General features: G+C 44.9%; 2 protein-coding genes and 1 long non-coding RNA gene across 5 annotated transcripts; 1 reads left to right on the top strand and 2 right to left on the bottom strand.

The window, feature by feature from the left end:
* Nucleotides 1-581: 581 nt before the first annotated feature.
* abhd12 (abhydrolase domain containing 12, lysophospholipase) lies at nucleotides 582-8,471 on the top strand. The gene is made up of 13 exons (XM_061086900.1): nucleotides 582-967; nucleotides 4,796-4,917; nucleotides 5,060-5,165; nucleotides 5,293-5,412; nucleotides 5,535-5,565; nucleotides 6,035-6,080; nucleotides 6,330-6,459; nucleotides 6,595-6,632; nucleotides 6,962-7,041; nucleotides 7,115-7,197; nucleotides 7,569-7,647; nucleotides 7,831-7,958; nucleotides 8,072-8,471. Exons 1-13 carry the CDS (start codon nucleotides 582-584, stop codon nucleotides 8,130-8,132), a joined length of 1,410 nt encoding a protein of 469 aa, XP_060942883.1. The 3' UTR covers nucleotides 8,133-8,471.
* A 511-nt stretch (nucleotides 8,472-8,982) lies between these two features.
* Nucleotides 8,983-26,088, bottom strand: entpd6 (ectonucleoside triphosphate diphosphohydrolase 6). Of its 3 annotated transcripts, none has more exons than XM_061087462.1 (15): nucleotides 26,021-26,088; nucleotides 25,426-25,484; nucleotides 24,819-25,088; nucleotides 24,535-24,611; nucleotides 24,273-24,416; nucleotides 22,376-22,451; nucleotides 19,592-19,627; nucleotides 19,356-19,444; nucleotides 19,188-19,267; nucleotides 16,792-16,856; nucleotides 15,841-15,939; nucleotides 15,626-15,766; nucleotides 10,210-10,266; nucleotides 9,610-9,719; nucleotides 8,983-9,469 (listed from the first exon to the last, which is right to left on the bottom strand). In XM_061087462.1, the coding sequence occupies exons 3-15, from the start codon at nucleotides 25,075-25,077 to the stop codon at nucleotides 9,386-9,388; spliced, it is 1,317 nt and encodes a 438-aa protein (XP_060943445.1). In that variant the 5' UTR covers nucleotides 25,078-25,088; nucleotides 25,426-25,484; nucleotides 26,021-26,088; the 3' UTR covers nucleotides 8,983-9,385. The 3 variants fall into 3 exon arrangements, with proteins under 3 accessions (XP_060943445.1, XP_060943443.1, XP_060943444.1); XM_061087460.1 differs by having other exon boundaries at nucleotides 15,841-15,942; XM_061087461.1 differs by having other exon boundaries at nucleotides 15,841-15,942; nucleotides 25,426-25,481; nucleotides 26,021-26,085.
* Nucleotides 13,871-15,140, bottom strand: LOC133020760 (uncharacterized). Its single transcript, XR_009682939.1, has 3 exons — nucleotides 15,098-15,140; nucleotides 14,498-14,607; nucleotides 13,871-14,357 (listed from the first exon to the last, which is right to left on the bottom strand). It is a non-coding gene; the product is annotated as an uncharacterized LOC133020760 (long non-coding RNA).
* Nucleotides 26,089-26,368: the final 280 nt, after the last annotated feature.

The raw sequence follows: 26,368 nt of genomic DNA on the forward strand, positions 1-26,368 counted from the left end.
TCGTCTCAGAATAAAGGAATTGCTGATTTTCTTTGTTCCATCGCAATAAACCAGATATTTGGGTGTTTAGAACAGATGGACTCTGATGTGTTAGAATTCAAATCAAATCTAACAAAGTATCAAGTGTCTACTGGAAGTAAAAATACCTGAACTGCAGTAGAAATACTCTAACTCTATGAGTAGAGAATCATCAACTCATTCAGGTGAAGATTGAAAGTAACGAGAGTGACGGATCGTACAGATGATGATAAAGAGACGTGATGTTGTGTAGTTGTAGCGGCTCCGTGTTGGTGTTGTCTCTGCAGCTGGAACACAAGTTGTTATTCAGTAACACGTGTGTGATCAGGGACACTGAGGTGTCAGACAGTGTTTCCCTGTGAGAGAGTCATGGTGTTTAGCAGAATTGTGGCTGTAACTAAACAAGATAGTTGGTGAATTCATCTTAAATACATTTCTGTTGGTGACTAATCTCACGATCTGTACGTGAGTGTTCTTTTTGTAACTTTTCTATAAAGCTGTTTTGTTTTGGTTGTGGTTGTTCCGACGCTCCCCAGAGGCCGTGGAGGCATCACGGTGAGACCATGTGCTCGTGTCCCTGGCCTGTGATTGGCTGCGGATCAGCTGCTCTCTGCGGGTCTCAGCTGGAGGATCAGCGGGGACTTGCTCCGGCCTCAGTCCGCTGTCAGCGCTCCGTCTGCCGCAGGACCGAGGCCTGGTTCTCCCTGGTTCACCCTGGTTCTCCCTGGTTCTCTGTGGTTCTCCCTGGTTCTCCCTGGTTCACCCTGGTTCTCTGTGCAGGCATGAGGAAGCGGAGCCGCTCGCTGACTGCGGAGAAGGACCGTGACACCACCGGCTCTGCGCCGGACAGCGACCCGGAGCTGAAGCCGAGTCCCGGCGGCCGGCAGGGCCCGGAGCAGGACCAGGACCCGGAGCAGGAGCCGGGCATCATGGGTAAACCCTTCAGGAGGTGAGACCGGTTCACACGTGACCCCTAAACCAGTTCAGGAGGTGAGACCGGAACCGTTCACACGTGACCACTGATCCGGTTCAGATCCCCTTCAGGACTGAAGTGGGAGCAGAGACCGTTCACTGGTTCCTCAGGTTTACTGCGGATCATGAAACAAATCTAGAGTCTGTGGATACAGAACTCATAATTTTGTCATAACTCATAATTATGATAAGTAAACAATACTGAAGATATCTTGTACTTTATGCCACAAGTAATTGAAAGATACCTTAGATTAAATAAAGAAATTAAAGATGATTCGGGATAGCTCATCTTTTTATATCATGTTAAGAATGAACAATAAGAAACATTTAAAATGTAAGAAATAATAAAACAATATGAAAAAATAATCAAATTAAAACAAATGATGAATTAAGATTTATTATTATTTTTTAAATATTATTATCTCAGTAAATTATCAAAACAACGTGATAGAGAAGCTGCAGTTTTACATCTGACGTCAGACTGATCGACAGGTTTCATTGAGACTGACAGGGACGCACAACCTCACACACACACACACACACACACAAGCACTCAGACACACACACACACTCAGAAACACACACGCACTCAGACGCACACACACGCACACACAAGCACTCAGACACACACATGCTCAGACACACACACACGCTCAGACTCAGAAACACACACGCTCAGACGCACACACAAGCACTCAGACACACACACACTCAGACTCAGACGCACACAGACACTCAGACACACACACACACACGCACTCAGACACACACGCACTCAGACACTCAGACTCACACACACTCAGACTCACACACACTCAGACTCACACACACTCAGACACACACGCACTCAGACACACACACACTCAGACTCACACACACTCAGACTCACACACACTCAGACACACACTCAGACTCACACACACTTACTGACAGGAAGTGTTAGCGACGCTTTGTGTTCACCGCTGCTAGTCGAGTCATGTGACTGATGAGAACCAATCAGGAAGAGAACGTCCGTGTCCGTTCAGACTCAAACACAAACCCAGAGTTTTCAAACTAAAACGAGACCAGCAGCGTTCAAACCAGCAGTAACCATAGCAACAGTCATTACGTTTCCTTGAGCTGAAGCTTTGATCCAAAGCGACGCACAATCACCACGAGGAACAAACTCAGAACAACAAGAATCAAGCAAGCACAGTTTTTTTCAGGAAACCCAAACAACAGAGTGTTGATGTGATGTCATAGATAAAGGTCTGTTATTGATTTCCACGCGGTGGAAAGGGGGCGGAGCTGCAGTTCCACGTGTCCCCGGGCGCCGAGGCTCCTCCCCTCACATGAGACATGATGGAGGCGGATCTTTCACACACTGAGAAACACTGGAAAGAATTCAGTTTGTTTCAACAAAAAATCTGTCACTTTACAAACACTCAGGAACTCAAAGTTTACCAGTTTGTTAAACATGTAACGGATGATAATCATATGTTTTAAATTAATATCTGCAGCTTCGTCTTGTGATGAAAACCGGTTCAAGTTACTGATGTGAAGAACAAACACCAAATTGAACCTCCTGGTTTTAACTCTTCTGGATTTTTCAAGTTTATTAAAAATATAATAGCAGCTTCAACAGTGAAACTGCAGAATGTTCCTTTAAAATTTAACGTTACTGAAATAAAGTGAAGTTTTCTTCTTGTGAAGAGACAGGAAGTGACGCAAGTCCGAGTTCGGCTCGTTTGCACTTTGTGCTCAGTCACATGATCTGTGTCAGATATGTGCACTGACAGGAAGTGACATCACTCAGGCTCAGGTCACGGGTTCGACTCGTCTCGTCTTCCTCAAACTGAGGAGTGACCTCAGGTGACCTTCACAGAAGTACAGAACTCCAAAACTTACTCTTTATTAAAACGTTCATGGTCAAAGTGTAAAATATCAAACATCAATTTGTCGTAAGATATGTTGATAACAAATTTGAGGAATTGTTAAGACATTTTTAATATAAACATTAGTTTCAGCTCCATGTGTTTTTATTGTGACACGTGGATCTAAACTCGTTCTCATGTTTCCTGTGTCGGTGGAAACAGGAAGTAGATGTTTGTTCCTCAGGATCCACGCGCCCCCCCGCTGGTCGTGTGCTCGCTCGTCTCTCCGTCTCGTCTGAGGCTCAAACTGCTGAGTCAGCTATTTTCATTTCACACGAACAGAAGACGAACTGCAGCTGAAAAAACAAAATACATCAAGTGATCAACACGATGAATCAGCAGCTGATGTTAGAGTCTGAAGATAAAGATTCATCGTCTCTGAGAAGAAACTTTACGGTTTCATTCTGCCTGAACCAGAACCTGAGCCTGAACCCGAACCCGAACCCGAACCCGAATCTGAGCCTGAACCAGAACCTTAACCTGAGCCTGAGCCTGAGCCTGAACCTTAACCCGAACCCGAACCCGAACCTGAACCTGAGGGACAGGAGGACACGTTGTCTGTAAAGAAGCTGAGTCGAGTTCCAGCTGCTGCAGAGAAGCAGATCTTTATTTAACAGATTCATTTAGAACGGATTCAACGTTAGAAAATCTTCAATTGATGGATTTATTAGTTCATCTGTTAATTATCAGAAGAATCATTGATGATGAAAATGATCTTTACCTGAATACTGCAGCTTCCTGCACCACACACACACACACACACACACACAGACACACACACACACACACACACACACACACACACACACACACACACACACCAACCCCCCACCTCTCTGCGACAGCTTCACCTCCGTGTGACCTTGAGGTTTCAACACTCAGCTGATATTACGGCAGACTCACACACACACACACACACACACACACACACACACACACACAGGACTTTCATGCTTTCACAGAAGACCTACTCTAACCCACTGCTTTTCTAAACATAATACTTATTATAATATTAATTATAACAAGTACCTCAAAATAAAAATGTGGAATATGGCCACTAAATGCAAAATAGCAGGCTTCCTGTTGCGTTGTTCCAATTGCACCTCAGACTTTTTGTTTGTCTGGTGATGATACACACACATGTGTATCGACTTTTTGTGAAGATCGGTCAATGTGAACATGTTCCAGGGGTCTCACTGGGGTGGGGGGGGCATTTTGCGACACCCATTGAAAATTCCTCCAGAATTTGTAAATTTTTACCACTTTCTAATTTTCTGCACATTTTTTGGGCAAATTTGAGCAAGTTGAAGCCTCAGAAAGTCAATTAATTTGCCTGAAAAAACAATATTAATAATAATATAATAATAATGAGGCTCGGACCCTCAGTACAGTGCTCGGACCCTCAGTACAGTGATCGGACCCTCAGTACAGTGCTCGGACCCTCACTACAGTGCCTGGACCCTCAGTACAGTGCTCGGACCCTCGGTACAGTGCTCAGACCCTCACTACAGTGCTCAGACCCTCACTACAGTGATCGGACCCTCGGTACAGTGATCGGACCCTCGGTACAGTGCTCAGACCCTCACTACAGTGCTCGGACCCTCAGTACAGTGCTCGGACCCTCAGTACAGTGCTGGGACCCTCAGTACAGTGCTGGGACCCTCACTACAGTGCTCGGACCCTCAGTACAGAGCTCGGACCCTCAGTACAGAGCTCGGACCCTCAGTACAGAGCTCGGACCCTCAGTGCTGAGATGATAACAGTTACACTAACGTCCAGAGCGACTCTCAGGTCTGAATCATTCAGGTCCTCGGCTCCCGGCTCCGGTAGCAGAGCAGCTCTCAGATGACACTGAACACAGGAAGTGATGTGTTGCTGTTGTGTTTCCTCAGGCTGAGTCTTCTGGGGAAGATGCAGAGAATCATGTTGTGGCTTCTTCTTGTCTACATCTCCATCCCCTTCATCATCAAGCTGTGTCCGTCCATCCAGGCCAAACTCGTCTTCCTCAACTTCGGTGCGTGTGACAGAGTCAGAGTCATGTTTGATAAACTGAACACGATGTCAAACAGGAAGTGGGTGTTGAATGACAGTGAGTGTAACAGAAGTGTTGTCAGCAGTCATGTGACCTCTGCCCCCCCCCTCCCCTCCCCCCTCAGTGAGAATGCCGTTGTTCATCGACCTGAAACGACCTCTGGACCAGGGGCTGAACCACACACACAACTTCTACCTGGAGCCTGAGGCTGGACACAGGATCGGAGTCTGGTAACACACACAGACACACACAGACAGACACACACAGACACACACACACACACACAGACAGGCGAGATGACTCGAGGTGGGCTGTGATTGGCTGGTTTATGGAGTCTCTCTCTCTCTTGTGTTGCAGGCACACGGTTCCCGCCCACATGTGGAGAGACGCTCAGGGGAAAGACGCCCACTGGTACGACTCCATGTTTAGCTCCGCCCACCCTGTCATTCTCTATCTCCATGGCAACTCAGGAACAAGGTAACTTAACTACTTGACGCTTTTATTTTGTTGTCCCTTCCTGTGTGTTACTGTTAAATGTTTCTTCTTCCTGTTTCTGACTGGAGACGTTGACCTTTGACCTTTCTGTTATTTGTCTGTAGAGGAGGAGACCACAGAGTCCAGCTGTACAAGGTACACACACACAGACACACACACACACACACAGTTATCACATCCTGTTAATCTATGTCACCCCCACTCTGACATGTCGTGGTTTTAAAACTCAGCACTGTTGCTATGGTTACACCTGACGTTCACACTACTCCACAATTTTTCAGCTTCTGAATCTGAAACTCCTGTGGTCGTGTTTTATTTTGAAACTCCTGTGGTCGTGTTTTATTTTGAAACTTCTGTGGTTGTGTTTTATTTTGAAACTCCTGTGGTCGTGTTTTATTTTGAAACTCCTGTGGTCGTGTTTTATTTTTAAACTTCTGTGGTTGTGTTTTATTTTGAAACTCCTGTGGTCGTGTTTTATTTTGAAACTCCTGTGGTCGTGTTTTATTTTGAAGTGTCTGGTTGTGTTTATTCTAACCAGGAACACGATGAGTTGTTGTTGAAAACAGTTGTTTGTATTTAAGGCTCCTGTCCTGTCTTCCTTTAGGTCCTCAGTTCATTGGGCTACCATGTGGTCACGTTTGATTACAGAGGTGAGACACGACAACACGACAACACGACAACACGACAACACAACAACACAACAACACAACAAGAAGCTGCCGACACCAATACTGACCACAGTGTCCTGTGTGTCTGTGTGTGTGTCTGTCTGTCTGTGTGTGTGTGTCTCTGTGTGTGTGTGTGTGTGTGTCTGTGTGTGTGTGTCTGTGTCTGTGTCTGTGTCTGTGTGTGTGTGTGTGTGTGTGTGTGTGTGTGTCTGTGTGTCTGTGTGTGTGCAGGCTGGGGCGACTCGGACGGGTCTCCATCAGAAGACGGGATGACGTCAGACGCTCTTTTCATCTACGACCGACTGAAACAACGACTCAATAAAACATCGCTTTATATCTGGGGTCACTCTCTGGGGACAGGGTAACACACAGACTCACACACATACACACAAACACACACACACACTCATACACACTCACACACACACATTACATATAATCACAATCCCACAGTTCTGATTAAATCTGATCATTTGATATATATTTATTTTTTCAGAGTTGCCACCAACCTGGTCAGACGACTGTGTGACAGAGGTAACACACACACACACAGACACACACACACACACACACACCACACCACACCACACCACACCACACCACACCACACACACCACACCACACACACACACAGACACAGAACCTTTAAGAAAACTTTCGTGGATCCTCTTTTTCCTCCGTGTTCACGTGTTCCTGTTTTCTTAGCGAACAGGAGGACGCTACACAAACTAGACTTGAATTCTTCTGTGGACTCACTGTCGCTGCTTTTATTCTACACAACTGTATCTTTGTAAATAAAAAAATATCTGTATTTCCTGTGCAGTTTTAATTCACAGCATTAAAATTCTTCATGTTATTTTCAGGAAATCCTCCAGACGCTCTGGTCCTAGAATCTCCGTTCACCAACATCAGAGAGGAGGCCAAGAGCCACCCGTTCTCCATGGTAACACACAGACACACAACACACGCAACACACACACACACACAGGTGTGTATTTGACGTGTGTGCTTCTCAGGTGTACAGATACCTGCCTGGATTCGATTGGTTCTTCCTGGACACCATCACAGTGAATAACATCCGCTTCGCCAGCGATGAAAAGTACGTGACCTTTGACCTCTGAGCTTTAGTTCACTGGAACTTGTTCAGAACCTGAAAAACTTTCGCTTGACCTTTGACCTGAAGCTTCTGTTCACATCATCCAGATAAAAACACAAAGTTTTAGTTTGTAAGAATTAACAAAACCTGGACTCTTCTCAGAGCGGCCTCTGGTGGTCATCAGAGGAACTTCCACAGCTTGTAGTCGCAGCGCCCCCGGTGTTTGTCCGTGTTACTGCAGCCTGATTGTGTGTGTTTGTCCGTGTTACTGCAGCCTGATTGTGTGTGTGTCTGTGTGTGTTACTGCAGCCTGATTGTGTGTGTGTCTGTGTGTGTTATTACAGCTGATTGTGTGTGTCTGTGTGTGTCCGCAGTGTGAATCACATTTCCTGTCCCGTGCTGATCCTCCACGCCGAGGACGACGCCGTGGTTCCCTTCCATCTCGGCAAAAAGGTGCAAATACTATTTGATAATCACATTGAAGAGTCAATTAATTTATGATTTATAGATCGTTCAGTTCTACTCTTCTTCTTCTTCTTCTTCTTCTTCTTCTTCTTCTTCTTCTTCTTCTTCTTCTTCTTCTTCTTCTTCTTCTTCTTCTTCTTCCTCTTCTTCTTCTTCTTCTTCTTCCTGCAGCTGTACAACATGGCGTCTCAGTCTAAAAGTCTCAGAGGACACAAAGTTCACTTTGTTCCGTTTGCGTCGTCTCTGGAATATAAACACAAGTTTATCTACAGGAGCCCAGAGCTGCCACACATCCTGAGGTACAACACCACACAACACTCTACACAACACCACACAACAGCCCTACTTTCTATGACATCCTCTAGGATTTGTGGTTGTTGTTCGGCGCCTCACACTCTGTCCTGGTTTACAGTGATTTCCTGGGACCAGCTGGTTCGTGGCCCAGTGAGAAGACGACGGACGAGTCGGCCTGAAGCTTCTTCTCTTCTTCTTCTTCTCTTCTTCTTCTCTCATATCAGTTGTGAACTGAACAAACACAGGATTCCTTTGATCATTCCTCGTGCACCGACCTGGAGTCACGTTGATTTCACGTCAGCGAGGAATCATCTGCTTTTATCTTTTTAAGATTTCATCATCGTAGCCTGAAACAAGACGGAGCTCGATTCTTTACGATCTGTGATTTATTTTGTTTTTCTCTCATCTTAGATTGTTTTTGTTTTTACTTTTCAACATCTGACCACATCTTGTTTTTAAAAATCTCTTCTCAGCCTGTTATGACTTGAATTATCGATTAAATATTCCTTGTATATGTCGCTGTCTGGTTTTATTTGTGGTTTTGTCTGAAACAAGAACATAAATATGAAACATTCTGAGAAACAGAACTTAATAAGCTGCGTCGGATCAACGTTAAGAAAACACTGATTCTGAATGAACACCATTACCCATAAGACACCTGTGAGGCAGTTGGTTTCTGTAGTTTCCAGTTTGACTTGTATCAGTTAGAATTTCAAACATTTATTAAAATTTGTTTAAATCAAATATTAGATCATGAAAATCTGAGTTTGTTCTAATTCACTTTAAAACAACTGAACTGATCTCAGCTGTAATCTGACACGAAGTCAGAGGAAGGAAACTAAGATTTTAATATGAGAATTAAAATCTTTCTGACCTGAAGATGATGGGATTAAGGATCAGGATTAAGATTCATGTTCAGAATAAACAAGCATCTGAACAAAATGTAACTTTATTTCACCTCCTGCTGCTTCGGGACGTTTTGAGGTTGATTCTTGAACAAATTTTTCTTTATTTTAAAACAAAGAGACAGTTGATTAAATAAACTTTATTTAAAGACAGAAGTTATGAAGGACGAGACTTCATGATATAAAGTTGAATTCACCCACCAGAGCTTTTAAAAACAAACATTCAGCTTCAGAAAAGTTTCTCTCTTCTGAAGTTACTTGATAATTTTTACTTTTGGCACAAAAACATTCAAACACTATAAATCGTTAAAACCCAGAACATGAAACCGGATCCCGGGTCGGAGTGTTTCCACGAGGTCAGAAAACAAGGCTGGATCCACCTGAACAGGAAGCAGCGTGTGATTGGACGGTCAGAGCGGTCACGTGACCCAGGTGCAGTAGTGAGGCCTGACAGCTGCAGGTGGCGAGCAGGTACCACTGACTCCGCCCACTGTCAGCTGAGAGCCACAGGTCAAGGAGGTCAGAGGTCAGTTTCCCTTCAGGGACTCGATGTAGTGGAACGTCGCTCCGAGAGCCCAGCTGGTCTCCACCTGCTTGATGGTCCTCGCCAGCTGCAACACAGGCGTGACATCATCAGTGACATCATCAGTGACATCGCAGTCAGTTTGACGAAGATGACATCTTCGTCATCATCACAGTTAAAACCTCTTCAAATGAGTCGTGGGCCCTGATTGGCTGGGGGTGTGGTCACCTTCAGGTGCTTGTGAGGCGGGAAGCCGAGCTGCTGCAGGAGGACGGACACGTAGACCAGGTCCAGACACAGGAACGGACCCCCCCCCGGGACCGACGCCCCCCCGCACACTGACATGTGATCAAATCAACAATGAACAAACTGAACATCAGAAAAGAAACGATCTGAGAAGATCTGATCAAAATATGAAACATATGGAAAGTGAAATGGTTCAAATAATCCTAAAACAAATCAGGTCCGAACTCGGACGGACTGAATTTAAATGTGATATTATTTATGATAAAAATCTGAATTAATGTTTGTGTTTGATTATAAATTATTGATTTAAGATATTATTACACATCAGATCATTAATAAACTGAAATAATGAAATGTGAATAACCTGATGTCTCAGGTGATAATTAGTCATTTGGATGAGGTGTGTTGTTCCTGCTATTGTGTTTATATAGTTTCCATAGATTTCATTCTTGTTCTAGTGGGTCAGTGTTTGTTGAACCTTCTTCTGATTTGTTATTTGTGTCTTTCTGTAAAATGAGAGCAATGGAAAACTGGAATCAAGCTGCAGTTCAGATGATCCACCACCAGGGGGTGCTATCTCACCTCTTTCAGCTGCATCCATGTAGTCCGACACTTTGATGGTTCCCCCCATCTTCTCCTCTGACACACACACACACACACACACACACACACACACACACACACACACACACACACACACACACACACACACACACACACACACACACACACACACACACACACACACACACACACACAGAGACACACACAGACACAGAGACACACACAGACACACACACACAGTTATCACATCCTGTTAATCTATGTCACCCCCACTCTGACATGTCGTGGTTTTAAAACTCAGCACTGTTGCTATGGTTACACCTGACGTTCACACTACTCCACAATTTTTCAGCTTCTGAATCTGAAACTCCTGTGGTCGTGTTTTATTTTGAAACTCCTGTGGTCGTGTTTTATTTTGAAACTTCTGTGGTTGTGTTTTATTTTGAAACTCCTGTGGTCGTGTTTTATTTTGAAACTCCTGTGGTCGTGTTTTATTTTTAAACTTCTGTGGTTGTGTTTTATTTTGAAACTCCTGTGGTCGTGTTTTATTTTGAAACTCCTGTGGTCGTGTTTTATTTTGAAGTGTCTGGTTGTGTTTATTCTAACCAGGAACACGATGAGTTGTTGTTGAAAACAGTTGTTTGTATTTAAGGCTCCTGTCCTGTCTTCCTTTAGGTCCTCAGTTCATTGGGCTACCATGTGGTCACGTTTGATTACAGAGGTGAGACACGACAACACGACAACACGACAACACGACAACACAACAACACAACAACACAACAAGAAGCTGCCGACACCAATACTGACCACAGTGTCCTGTGTGTCTGTGTGTGTGTCTGTCTGTCTGTGTGTGTGTGTCTCTGTGTGTGTGTGTGTGTGTGTCTGTGTGTGTGTGTCTGTGTCTGTGTCTGTGTCTGTGTGTGTGTGTGTGTGTGTGTGTGTGTGTGTGTGTGTGTGTGTGTCTGTGTGTCTGTGTGTGTGCAGGCTGGGGCGACTCGGACGGGTCTCCATCAGAAGACGGGATGACGTCAGACGCTCTTTTCATCTACGACCGACTGAAACAACGACTCAATAAAACATCGCTTTATATCTGGGGTCACTCTCTGGGGACAGGGTAACACACAGACTCACACACATACACACAAACACACACACACACTCATACACACTCACACACACACATTACATATAATCACAATCCCACAGTTCTGATTAAATCTGATCATTTGATATATATTTATTTTTTCAGAGTTGCCACCAACCTGGTCAGACGACTGTGTGACAGAGGTAACACACACACACACAGACACACACACACACACACACACCACACCACACCACACCACACCACACCACACCACACCACACCACACCACACACACCACACCACACACACACACAGACACAGAACCTTTAAGAAAACTTTCGTGGATCCTCTTTTTCCTCCGTGTTCACGTGTTCCTGTTTTCTTAGCGAACAGGAGGACGCTACACAAACTAGACTTGAATTCTTCTGTGGACTCACTGTCGCTGCTTTTATTCTACACAACTGTATCTTTGTAAATAAAAAAATATCTGTATTTCCTGTGCAGTTTTAATTCACAGCATTAAAATTCTTCATGTTATTTTCAGGAAATCCTCCAGACGCTCTGGTCCTAGAATCTCCGTTCACCAACATCAGAGAGGAGGCCAAGAGCCACCCGTTCTCCATGGTAACACACAGACACACAACACACGCAACACACACACACACACAGGTGTGTATTTGACGTGTGTGCTTCTCAGGTGTACAGATACCTGCCTGGATTCGATTGGTTCTTCCTGGACACCATCACAGTGAATAACATCCGCTTCGCCAGCGATGAAAAGTACGTGACCTTTGACCTCTGAGCTTTAGTTCACTGGAACTTGTTCAGAACCTGAAAAACTTTCGCTTGACCTTTGACCTGAAGCTTCTGTTCACATCATCCAGATAAAAACACAAAGTTTTAGTTTGTAAGAATTAACAAAACCTGGACTCTTCTCAGAGCGGCCTCTGGTGGTCATCAGAGGAACTTCCACAGCTTGTAGTCGCAGCGCCCCCGGTGTTTGTCCGTGTTACTGCAGCCTGATTGTGTGTGTTTGTCCGTGTTACTGCAGCCTGATTGTGTGTGTGTCTGTGTGTGTTACTGCAGCCTGATTGTGTGTGTGTCTGTGTGTGTTATTACAGCTGATTGTGTGTGTCTGTGTGTGTCCGCAGTGTGAATCACATTTCCTGTCCCGTGCTGATCCTCCACGCCGAGGACGACGCCGTGGTTCCCTTCCATCTCGGCAAAAAGGTGCAAATACTATTTGATAATCACATTGAAGAGTCAATTAATTTATGATTTATAGATCGTTCAGTTCTACTCTTCTTCTTCTTCTTCTTCTTCTTCTTCTTCTTCTTCTTCTTCTTCTTCTTCTTCTTCTTCTTCTTCTTCTTCTTCTTCTTCTTCTTCTTCTTCTTCTTCTTCTTCTTCCTCTTCTTCTTCTTCTTCTTCTTCCTGCAGCTGTACAACATGGCGTCTCAGTCTAAAAGTCTCAGAGGACACAAAGTTCACTTTGTTCCGTTTGCGTCGTCTCTGGAATATAAACACAAGTTTATCTACAGGAGCCCAGAGCTGCCACACATCCTGAGGTACAACACCACACAACACTCTACACAACACCACACAACAGCCCTACTTTCTATGACATCCTCTAGGATTTGTGGTTGTTGTTCGGCGCCTCACACTCTGTCCTGGTTTACAGTGATTTCCTGGGACCAGCTGGTTCGTGGCCCAGTGAGAAGACGACGGACGAGTCGGCCTGAAGCTTCTTCTCTTCTTCTTCTTCTCTTCTTCTTCTCTCATATCAGTTGTGAACTGAACAAACACAGGATTCCTTTGATCATTCCTCGTGCACCGACCTGGAGTCACGTTGATTTCACGTCAGCGAGGAATCATCTGCTTTTATCTTTTTAAGATTTCATCATCGTAGCCTGAAACAAGACGGAGCTCGATTCTTTACGATCTGTGATTTATTTTGTTTTTCTCTCATCTTAGATTGTTTTTGTTTTTACTTTTCAACATCTGACCACATCTTGTTTTTAAAAATCTCTTCTCAGCCTGTTATGACTTGAATTATCGATTAAATATTCCTTGTATATGTCGCTGTCTGGTTTTATTTGTGGTTTTGTCTGAAACAAGAACATAAATATGAAACATTCTGAGAAACAGAACTTAATAAGCTGCGTCGGATCAACGTTAAGAAAACACTGATTCTGAATGAACACCATTACCCATAAGACACCTGTGAGGCAGTTGGTTTCTGTAGTTTCCAGTTTGACTTGTATCAGTTAGAATTTCAAACATTTATTAAAATTTGTTTAAATCAAATATTAGATCATGAAAATCTGAGTTTGTTCTAATTCACTTTAAAACAACTGAACTGATCTCAGCTGTAATCTGACACGAAGTCAGAGGAAGGAAACTAAGATTTTAATATGAGAATTAAAATCTTTCTGACCTGAAGATGATGGGATTAAGGATCAGGATTAAGATTCATGTTCAGAATAAACAAGCATCTGAACAAAATGTAACTTTATTTCACCTCCTGCTGCTTCGGGACGTTTTGAGGTTGATTCTTGAACAAATTTTTCTTTATTTTAAAACAAAGAGACAGTTGATTAAATAAACTTTATTTAAAGACAGAAGTTATGAAGGACGAGACTTCATGATATAAAGTTGAATTCACCCACCAGAGCTTTTAAAAACAAACATTCAGCTTCAGAAAAGTTTCTCTCTTCTGAAGTTACTTGATAATTTTTACTTTTGGCACAAAAACATTCAAACACTATAAATCGTTAAAACCCAGAACATGAAACCGGATCCCGGGTCGGAGTGTTTCCACGAGGTCAGAAAACAAGGCTGGATCCACCTGAACAGGAAGCAGCGTGTGATTGGACGGTCAGAGCGGTCACGTGACCCAGGTGCAGTAGTGAGGCCTGACAGCTGCAGGTGGCGAGCAGGTACCACTGACTCCGCCCACTGTCAGCTGAGAGCCACAGGTCAAGGAGGTCAGAGGTCAGTTTCCCTTCAGGGACTCGATGTAGTGGAACGTCGCTCCGAGAGCCCAGCTGGTCTCCACCTGCTTGATGGTCCTCGCCAGCTGCAACACAGGCGTGACATCATCAGTGACATCATCAGTGACATCGCAGTCAGTTTGACGAAGATGACATCTTCGTCATCATCACAGTTAAAACCTCTTCAAATGAGTCGTGGGCCCTGATTGGCTGGGGGTGTGGTCACCTTCAGGTGCTTGTGAGGCGGGAAGCCGAGCTGCTGCAGGAGGACGGACACGTAGACCAGGTCCAGACACAGGAACGGACCCCCCCCCGGGACCGACGCCCCCCCGCACACTGACATGTGATCAAATCAACAATGAACAAACTGAACATCAGAAAAGAAACGATCTGAGAAGATCTGATCAAAATATGAAACATATGGAAAGTGAAATGGTTCAAATAATCCTAAAACAAATCAGGTCCGAACTCGGACGGACTGAATTTAAATGTGATATTATTTATGATAAAAATCTGAATTAATGTTTGTGTTTGATTATAAATTATTGATTTAAGATATTATTACACATCAGATCATTAATAAACTGAAATAATGAAATGTGAATAACCTGATGTCTCAGGTGATAATTAGTCATTTGGATGAGGTGTGTTGTTCCTGCTATTGTGTTTATATAGTTTCCATAGATTTCATTCTTGTTCTAGTGGGTCAGTGTTTGTTGAACCTTCTTCTGATTTGTTATTTGTGTCTTTCTGTAAAATGAGAGCAATGGAAAACTGGAATCAAGCTGCAGTTCAGATGATCCACCACCAGGGGGTGCTATCTCACCTCTTTCAGCTGCATCCATGTAGTCCGACACTTTGATGGTTCCATACACACACACACACACACACACACACACACACACACACACACACACACACACACACACACACACACACACACACACACACACACACACACACACACACACACACACACACACACACACACACACACACACACACACACACACACACACACACACACACACACACACACACACACACACACACACACACACACAGAGTGTTAACAGGACTCATTCATTGGTTAAATCTTCAGGCGAAGGTTGACTACACAGAGCGGGCTATCGTCATGACAACGTTCTGTTGGGTGCTGGTTACTGGCGACGGCCACAGGGGGCGCTGACGCACACGGAGCGACTGTTAACAACCAATCGACCATGACACAGAAATATGAGGAAATCAGACACTTAACACTACAGACTGAATCCTTGAGGACCTTTGATCTCACGTTGGTGTTATTATATATTATTATATTATCATGTTATCATTGTTGATTCGTGGTTCTCACCGATCACTCCGAGGTCGACGGCTCGGTCGTAGTAGTACGAGAAGGCGTAGAACTCCACGTCGGCCACCTCGGCCGGCCGGGTCACCTTCCGGTACAGAACCTTCTCCACCTTGCTGCGACACGCCTCGTAGCCCGGTTCTCCTGCAACGCAACACCAGGTTCCTCCATGACGGGTCACTGAGCAGCCGGCCAATCACAACGCAGCGTGCACTCACCTGCCTTCTGTCCCTTCACAGTGTAGACCACGTCCGCGTGCTCCCAGCTGCCAGAGTACTCCGGAGCAAGGCAGGGGCTGACCAGCTCAGTGCTGCCCCCTACTGCACACACACGAAGCAAAAGATACATATTAAAACTACAGAAGAAGAAGTCTTCAGAGTGAATTCAGCTCATGATGCTGCAGAATCTCAGTCGTCAGGTGAAACACATTAACTTCACCACCGGGGGGGAGCAACAGGGTGGGGGGGCTGAGGGTGGCGTAAAGGACATGGTCACACTCCCGATGATGTGGGCGGAGCCTCGAAGTCAAATTATGAGATAACATTTATTTAACTTGTTAACCAGGGAAGGATCCAGATCCTCTGGCTTCACTTGAGGGACTCGTCATGTCGTCCTATCTCCACCTCTTCGGTCTCAGGGTTTGGTCTCCACCACCTTCCCCGGGCGCTGTACCTGGCTGCCCACTGCTCTGTGTGTCTGTCCAAACATCACACCAGATGGGATAAATGCAGAGGACTAATTTCCCCATTGCATGAGTGTGTCTATGCATGTGTGTGGGATAAATAAAGTGTATCTTCTTCTTCTTCTCCTGACACATCATCAGGTTTATTCATTATTCATTATTCATTATTGATTATTCCTCCCGTCAGATTGTGTTTGCCTGCAGGTTGTTCAGGTTTTGTGGAACCGATGTGTTTGCTCCAGCCTCTGGATGTTGTGATGGTGCAAAGCCAGAAACCCTGAGTGGATCTGAGCTCTTCTTACAGGAGCCAAATCACAGCAACAGCTGGCAGGCAAGGAATTAATCTTGTGTTATTAAAAGATTAGATAATGGCTTATTTATCTGCCGGGGGGGCGGGGAGAGGCCTCTAAAAGGCAGATATGAAAGCAAATTGAAAAACAAGAAGAAGAAAAAAAAATAAGGGTATAAATGTGGATTGTATACGTACGGGACGAGCGGTCGACGGCGCCTAAGACGGCGAGACGAGCCGACATCAGCCCGAGACCCAGATAACTGTGGAGGAAGCACATGGTCAGCTGGAGACGCTCTGATTGGACGAGACCACATTCACTTCCTCTGATTCAACCAGGAAGCTGAATACATGTCCTGATGACGTAACAATGAGCTGTGTGTGTGTGTGTGTGTGTGTGTACCTGTGAGTGTAGACGGTGTGTGTGTGTGTGTGTGTATGTGTGTGTGTGTGTAGACGATGTGTGTGTATGTGTATGTGTCTTTGTGTGTGTGTGTGTGTGTGTGTAGACGATGTGTGTGTGTGTCTGTGTGTGTGTGTGTGTGTGTGTACCTGTGAGTGTAGACGGTGTGTGTGTGTGTGTGTATGTGTCTGTGTGTGTGTGTGTAGACGATGTGTGTGTATGTGTCTTTGTGTGTGTGTGTGTGTGTGTGTAGACGATGTGTGTGTGTGTCTGTGTGTGTGTGTGTAGACGATGTGTGTGTATGTGTCTTTGTGTGTGTGTGTGTAGACGATGTGTGTGTGTGTCTGTGTGTGTGTGTATGTGTCTGTGTGTGTGTGTGTAGACGATGTGTGTGTGTGTCTGTGTGTGTGTGTGTGTGTGTGTGTGTCTGTGTGTGTGTGTGTGTGTGTGTGTAGACGATGTGTGTGTGTGTCTGTGTGTGTGTGTGTGTGTGTGTGTGTGTAGACGATGTGTGTGTGTGTCTGTGTGTGTGTGTGTGTGTGTGTGTGTGTGTGTGTGTGTGTACCTGTGAGTGTAGACCAGGGGTGTCCAAACTACGGCCCGCGGGCCAACTGCGGCCGGCCATCCATTTTTTATTGGCCCGTATCAATGTCTAAAAATATAATTTATACTCAATTTAGTAGCACTTACTTAAAGCACTTTGTTTTGCTTCATGGGGCGTGGCTTCTTCGACAGGGGAGAGGCCGGTGCATGCGTCTGTGTTTTCAGAGACACGCAAGAAGGGGCACGCAAGAGCCCCTTCTTTCGTGCTTGCGTGTGTTCAGCAATTTTTATAACTATACGACAAAGCTACGCAAGCCTCACGCAGCCCGTAAGGCTGTGATTGGTCCGCTAACTACATTCTTTCCAGAGTCATATTTCCGGTTTCATGCCCCATAATACCGGCAGAAACCAAGGAAGATTTAGAAGAACGGATATGGACCAAATAGAAGAGCACTTGGCAGAAGAGATCTGAAAGTATGACCACTTGTATAACCCGTCACTGACTAAATACAAGGACACGTAGACGACCTGCAGCTCCTGGAAGGAGATCACATGTCATGTTTTATCTCGGCTGACGTCGGTTTGCAGGTCGACGAGTGAAGAAGCTCTGGAGGAAGATCAGGGACAAACTTGTCCTCCAGAAAAAGTAATAAAAGGTCGACAAAGAAGGTGTCTCAGGTTGTCTTCGACAAAAAACATTACTCCACCTAGTGGTCTGGCGGTGAATTGCTTTGCGGACTTGCTAGCTGTCCCTCAGAACGCCACCACACCACGCCCCCCCGCCCTGAGCGACGCGACTGTCAACAGTCCACTCCAGGGCGGGGGGGCGTGGCGGCGCGAGTGGCCCAGTCCTTGGTATTTTTTTCTGTATGTGGTACTCGGGACAAAAAGTTTGGACACCCCTGGTGTAGACGGTGTGTGTAGTGTGTGTGTGTGTGTGTAGTGTGTATACCTGTGAGTGTAGACGGTGTGTGTAGTGTGTGTGTGTGTACCTGTGAGTGTAGACGGTGTGTGTAGTGTGTGTGTGTACCTGTGAGTGTAGACGGTGTGTGTAGTGTGTGTGTGTGTGTGTGTGTAGTGTGTATACCTGTGAGTGTAGACGGTGTGTGTGTGTGTGTGTACCTGTGAGTGTAGTGTGTGTGTGTGTGTGTGTACCTGTGAGTGTAGACGGTGTGTGTAGTGTGTGTGTGTGTGTACCTGTGAGTGTAGACGGTGTGTGTGTGTGTAGTGTGTACCTGTGAGTGTAGACGGTGTGTGTGTGTGTAGTGTGTATACCTGTGAGTGTAGACGTTGTGTGTGTGTGTGTACCTGTGAGTGTAGACGGTGTGTGTGTGTGTGTGTATGTACCTGTGAGTGTAGACGGTGTGTGTGTGTGTGTGTGTACCTGTGAATGTAGACGGTGTGTGTGTGTGTACCTGTGAGTGTAGACGTTGTGTGTGTGTGTGTGTGTGTGTGTGTGTGTGTACCTGTGAATGTAGACGGTGTGTGTGTGTGTGTGTACCTGTGAGTGTAGACGGTGTGTGTAGTGTGTGTGTGTACCTGTGAGTGTAGACGGTGTGTGTAGTGTGTGTGTGTGTACCTGTGAGTGTAGACGGTGTGAGTACCTGTGAGTGTAGACGGTGTGTGTAGTGTGTGTGTGTGTGTGTACCTGTGAGTGTAGACGGTGTGTGTAGTGTTGAACATCTGGAAGGATCTGATGTCATCGATTGGTGAGGTCTGGATGGTTTTCTGCTCAGAGAGAAACATCATCATCATGACATCATCACACATGTGACATCATCACATCCTCAAATGATGTCATCGTCAGAGTCATCACCTCGTCCTGAGGACTGAAGGTGATCTGAGTCGACCCCCCCCCCAAATCCAACATCCCCACAGTGGGCGAGCCAGCACCATGAAGACCGCCTGGAGAGAGAGAGAGGAAGAGAGAGAGAGGAAGAGAGATAGAGAGAGAGAGAATAGTCCAATAACAGGTGATCACTGCACACACACACACACACACACGTCAAACACCAACACACAACACACAACACACACACAGTGTGTTCTCACCTGTGAGGAAGTTGACTGTGATCCAGGCTGAGATCCCTGAACACAAGAGATCAAAGGTCAATCTCTTCACCTGCATCTGGATTTACAGTCTACTGCTGACATGGGTCAGGGTCAGGGTTAGGGTCAGGGTCAGGGTTAGGGTTAGGGTTAGGGTCAGGGTCAGGGTTAGGGTTAGGGTCAGGGTCAGGGTCAGGGTCAGGGTCAGGGTTAGGCTAACGTCTTATGCTTCAGTCTGAACCACAAAGCTTTTTTCAGAATAAAGTTTCTCACAGTGAAGATGAATATGAATTTTATAGATTAAAAAAACAAACTAGACGTTAAATAAATTTCAGGTTGTTTCTGATCAGTTTGGTTTGAATCAGTTATTGATGATGTAAAAACAAGCTGAGACTGACCGGATTGGTCAGGTGAGTTTAGGGGCGGGACCTTATCCCACGGCTGTATAGTGGGATTATGACATCACCATAAGACGTTTGTATCTAAGATCTTTCACGTGGTCGTTCTTTATTCAGTCTTTTGTTTGACCCGAGTTTTTCTTTAACCATTTTAAATCCCATGATTCTTTTCCAGAAATGTTGGAGATTGTGAGGAATCACAAACGTTGCTTAGCAGTTATATTATATTATTAATAAATCCTCTCTCAACAGAAGGTTGATCGTGAGTCAGATTCTCGTTCCTGACGTCCAGAGTCATGTAAACATCCGTGGTCTGAAGTGAAGACGTGAGAGCAGCGTGCTCTGAGCCGGAGGACGCTCTGGGATCCAGGTCAAAGACGCCATTAGAGTCTGGGGCAGAATGTTTGCACTCAGCTGCTGCTGCATGCATTAGAGCCTTTTACCCGCGACCTCTGACCTCGGCCACATGCAGAAGTCCATGATTACTGGGCCTGATAGAAACTGTATCATAGGAGCTTTACCATAAAACTCTGATGCGGAGACACTAAGAAGCAATTTTCAAACAAAACAAACAAGCGAGCGGGCTTTAGGTCGGCAGCTCAACACCGGCACTTAGCACCTCCCACCCAGAGACCACTCAACAGATCTGCAGGCACAATAAGTCGCCTCCATCCAGGACGCTGGCAGGGTAAGCTCCGCGTCCAGCGCAGGAGCAGCAAACATCTGAGCGGTAATAAGGCCGATGGAATCCATCAGACTTCTGAAGAGCAGGAGGAATCTGTCCATTAGTGGCTCAGGGACGGAGAAGAGTGGAGCGGGATAAGAAGTTAATTCAGTGATCATTAAAAAGACATTTGTGGTGGAGCAGAGTAACGAGCTGATCCCACTCAGAGGGAAGGAGGGGGGGGGGGGGGGGGGGGGTTAATCGGCCTCCCTCCCTCTTCAAGATTAAGTGGAACATTATCCCACATGGACATAATTGCTTGTATGAACTAGTTTAAAAGGATTGGATTATATGAATGCCGAGCTCATGTCCATTCAGTGAGTGACATGTCAGTCCTGTCTAGTCTATATATATATTATATATACACATTATATATTCTATACATGTCCTGTAACACTGGTATTACTGGAGCACTGTGGTAACAGAAGAAGAAGAGGAGGTCACCACGGGGTCACGACCATAACCTAAATAAAGATGGTTCATGACGTCTTTATATATAGTCACTGATTCTCTTTATATACAGTCACTGATCATCTTTATATACAGTCACTGATTCTCTTTATATACAGTCACTGATCATCTGTATATACAGTCACTAATCATCTCTATATACAGTCACTGATCATCTTTATATACAGTCACTGATCATCTTTATATACAGTCACTGATCATCTTTATATACAGTCACTGAAGGCCTGTATACAGTCTGATGTAGACTGACCCTTTGATCAGAACATGTCCTGATCTCTTGATAAGTTTATTAGATTACAGATGTTGTTTGTCTCGTGGATGATGATGATTTCTCTTCATAAACCTTTAGAGCTGCGACTTTGATTTCCCCAACGAAAACGCAAATATGGAGGATTAGAGACGAGATGAGAGCAGAGACAAACTGATGAAGATTTAACTTTGGAAAGACAATAAACATTAAACATCTGCTGCAGCTGATTCACCTGCATATAAATATAAATACTGCTGCGTCTGCGTGTGATAGGACGATACCTCAACAAGTCAACGTTCTGACTCTATAGAGATATATCTCGATCTATAATTGATCCGGTACGAACGCTGCCATCTTGTGGTGATGACAGTCAGAGTGCAGTAGTGATCGTGGGGCGGAGCCTTTGTATCGAGGCCCATGCACGAGCTCGACCAATCAGGAGTCAGCCTGTTTTATGATATCATCAAATAACTGATTCAAACCATACTGATAAGAAACATCAGAAAGATAAGAACGACCTAAGATGACAGAAACCATCGATGACAAACATTTATTTAATCTACTTTGATTTTTTGGTTTGGTCCATGTCCCATCTGCTACCATGGAGGAGGGTTTATGAACTATACCGCAGCCAGACACCAGGGGGCGATAGACACATCTGGCTTGACTTTGGGAGCTATCATGTTTTCCATCTTTATTAAAGGTCTGTGATCACAAACCTGAGTTTTCAGTTTGACAGGTTTTGAACCAAGGAGCAGAAAGTTCATGACTCAACCCAGAAGATCCCGAGTGTCACATGATCCCACTCAGGGTCTGACGAGGTCATCAGACACCCCCCCCTTACTGAACATAACAGTATTCCCTGCTCACCCAACTGGACGAGGCAGACCCCCCCGTTAAACAAATAAAATTGAATTGAGTTGAATAACAAAATGACACGTTACCTTCGTCAGTTCCGTCCATGATGGACACGCTGTCGTCTCTGGACAGGAAGGGAGACTGGAGAAACAGCGCCCTCACCTGTTCACAAAGAGAACATGCTGTTGAAATTTGTTTACTTATTTATTAATTTGACGAAGTTGCGATGGATGAAGGCTACACTGTAAAATGTGTCACACAAAACAGTGTTAAACCTGTCACTGCACTGAGATGTTTGTGGAATTAGTTAATAATCATAATATTACAAAGCTGAAAAATAATGTCTATAATCATTTTTTGTGCTTGTGATTAAATATATCAACACTGTGAGCTGTTCTCAGCTGTTATTTGTTTTGTCTCATTTTCCCAGTTTGTCTCACGGATGTTAACAAGGATCAACTTCCTGTTCTTAACTCAACTTCCTGTTCTCAACTCAACTTCCTGTTCTTAACTCAACTTCCTGTTATTCACTCAATGAGAGTCAAACAGAAACTTAGTGATCAGTGAATAAAGCTCAGTCCCATGTGAGGATCCTCTCCCAGGACACACACAGGTGCTGATGGACCTGAACACATCAACACAGCAACACAACAACACAACAACAGGATTCACTACATGAGAAGAACCAGTTTGTAACTTCATGTTTAAAGTGTTTCTACATCACGTCTGATGGAGGTGAAGGAGCAGATGAACTGAGGAGTTCCTGATGGTGAAGATGTGAGGAGACATGTTGTGTGTCCAGAAGTCTGGTTGTGATCAAGGTCCTGGATCAGCTGACACCAGGATCTCCTCAGTTCATCTGCTCCTTCATCTCCATCAATGAGGAGACAGAAGATCAGATCTGGTTCAACGTGTCAGACGAGTGATTTCTAAAAACAAACGTTTTCTCTTAAAGTTTTACCTCAGTTTTATTTATTCTAGATTCATGTGAAATGAGCGTCATTATAAATTTTCCTGTTAGTATATTCTGATATAATCAGATTTTATATTAGATTTGAATTTTAATCAGCTCTGTTTGTCTGGATCAGGTTCAGTCTGATAAAAAAAAGAGCAAAGCTTCAGATTAAATCACATTTTGGACGAATGCTCTCGTCCTGTTTTTACCCGTTACTTAAAAGATTTAATAGACTTTTCTTTTTTGGCTCTGAGGTCGATGGCGATGATGATGAAGAGGAGGAGGAAGAACAGGCTAGAACCTGTGAGGATATTAGCTGGAGGAACCAGAGGAGCCGAATATGAGGACGACAGTCGACTATTGATCTGATCGGCTTATCAGGTCTTCGATTATTAATGTCTGTCTTGTTAAACAATTAGTTATCTTTAATTAAGGTTTTAATTATATATATATATATATATTTGTATATTTATTTTATATTATTTTAGTTTATAGAATAAAATTGCTTTCGGATCTTTAGAGCCTGTAAACATTTTAAAGTTAAACTTAAATGAAACCTTTGACCCACAGTGAGCTTCCCCTGTTCACTGTTTGATTCCTTTATAGAAACCAAACAGTTCCAGTGAACCAGCTGGTCACGGATCACTGGAAACAGCTTCACTATCAGAACACATTATTATTATTATTATATAACATGTCATCTCAACGGAAATCCAGAACTGATTCAAGTTAGAAATAATCAAATATACATGGAAAGAAATACCATAAATAGCACAATTTATATAGGGTGTGTGTTTGTGTGTGTGTGTGTGTGAGTGTGTGAGTGTGTGAGTGAGTGAGTGAGTGAGTGAGTGAGTGAGTGTGTGTGAGAGTGTGAGTGTGTGTGAGTGAGTGTGTGAGTGAGTGTGTGTGAGTGAGTGTGTGTGAGAGTGTGAGTGTGTGTGAGTGAGTGAGTGTGTGAGTGAGTGTGTGTGAGTGAGTGTGCGTGCGTGCGTGCGTCTCTCTCTCTCTCTCTCTCTCTCTCTCACATTGGCCAGCAGGTGGTCGGCCTTCTCTCCAGGAAGTAGGCGGAGCCCTGCTGTGGCCTTCAGCACCACGGGCGTGATGTTCCACAGCGTTCGGGGGACGCTGGACTTGGCCACGTCCAGCAGCTCCGTGATCCCTGACGTGCACTGTGCACGAGGAGCATGTGGAGAGCATCAGGGACATTAGTGCTCGACTATTCTTCAACCACAGGAAACAAAACAATGTGAGAGTTGCTGAAGGTCCTGGAGGAGATCACACACACACCTGCTCTGGCTCGTCGGCGTAGGACGACAGGCCGGGCTCGATGGCTCGGAACATCTCGTGGGCCAGAGACAGAGCTTCTGCATCACAAACAAATATCAAACTTATCACATCATGTGACAAGAAGAACCTGAAGATTCTTGTTTAATAAAATGACTGAAACAACGATCAACTATCCAAACATTCACCAGTCTCACCACTGATGGCTTCTATCTTTGAACTCAACGTGCTGTTATTACTCGTGGATCAGATTTACGATCATGTGAAACACGTGTTCACGTCTCTACCTCCGTGTTCCATCTGGAACGTGAAGACGTGGATTCTCGTCCCCGTGCTGCCGGCGTCGAACATGATCCCGTACCGCAGACCGGGTCCGGCATCAGAGGGCGCCGCGGCGTCTCCGGTCCGGTCCGAGGGGGCCAGGCGGGGGGGCGGCGGTCCGACCACGTCAGGCTTCAAGAAGCTGAAGTGACGCTTGTCGAACATGAGGAAGACGAGCAGGCAGCCGACGAAGAGGGAAACTCCGGCAAGCTTCGGTCTCTTCATCACGACTCATTCTGTGGAGCCGGAAAAACATATTTACTGTAATATCTCTGGACGGGTTCTGGATCTTCTCCTGGTAACATGTGTGTAACATGTGTGTAACATGTGTGAGTCCATGTGAGGAACCAGCAGGACGACGTGTGGAAGCTTCTCAGAGAGCGAGTGGACGAGTGGACGAGGTTTCTAACACGAACATCATAACATCATACTTCATAACTCAAACATCTCAGGATGAAGAGGAGGAGATATCAAACATTCATGTCTACGGTTTCTTCATCTGTGAAAGTAAAGCTCCAGACCTGATGGGTCGGACATGTTGTGTTGACGTGTGGAAGCTGGCGTCACACTCACATCAACAGGAGCCTGTTGTTCACTCGCTCGTCTTCAGGTCTCGTCTGAGGCGTCGGCTGCTGTGGACACGTCAGCATCATCGTCATCATCGTCATCATCATCATCATCATCATCATCATCATCATCATCATCATCATCATCATCATCATCATCATCATCATCATCAAAGAATCAGTGTTGTAAAACTGGATTTGTGGGTCACATGACATGGAACTATTCAAACAAGGCAGTCAGACCCCGCCCCTTACTTACAGCTCTAACTTCACCTGAAGCGAACTGAACCAGACCAGTGTGTGTGTGTGTGTGTCTGTGTGTGTGTCTGTGTGTGTGTGTGTGTGTGTGTGTGTGTGTGTGTGTGTGTGTGTGTGTGTGTGTGTGTGTGTGTGTCTGTTTCATTTAAACATAATTCACTGATCTTAACCTGAAACAAACTCCAATGGAGGAAGTAAAAAGCTGAATCACCTCCACGACGTTGTAGAGACATGCTAACAGCAACGTGACGTCATTAGACACCAACACACACAATACAGATAGATGCTAACAGGTAGCAGGTTAGTCAGTGACGTCACAGTTGGTTAAAGAAGCGAACACAAACCGTGAGATGTTCGTCAACTCTTCATCTCCTCCAGCGACACTTCATCTGCACGGCGCCGTCTTATGACGTCACAGCGACGTGTCCGGAAATAAAAAGAAACAGAAAGGATCTCCTCGTGCGTGAAAACAAAACGACATTTACGTGATAAAATGAAGATTTCTGCTCTAATTATAATTTAATATTCATCCTCATGTATTTCTTGTTTTTATAAAAAGAGTTAGAGGATGAACCGGTGGTTATGGCGCCACCAGCAGGACAAACTGTGTCAGGAAAGGGCGTAATATATATTATAATAACCCAGAGGACGTGAAGGGTCACATGACCAGCTTCACCTGAGGTCAGAGCATG

Source organism: Limanda limanda, chromosome 15 (genome assembly GCF_963576545.1).
Source record: "Limanda limanda chromosome 15, fLimLim1.1, whole genome shotgun sequence".
NCBI classification, from domain to species: domain Eukaryota; kingdom Metazoa; phylum Chordata; class Actinopteri; order Pleuronectiformes; family Pleuronectidae; genus Limanda; species Limanda limanda.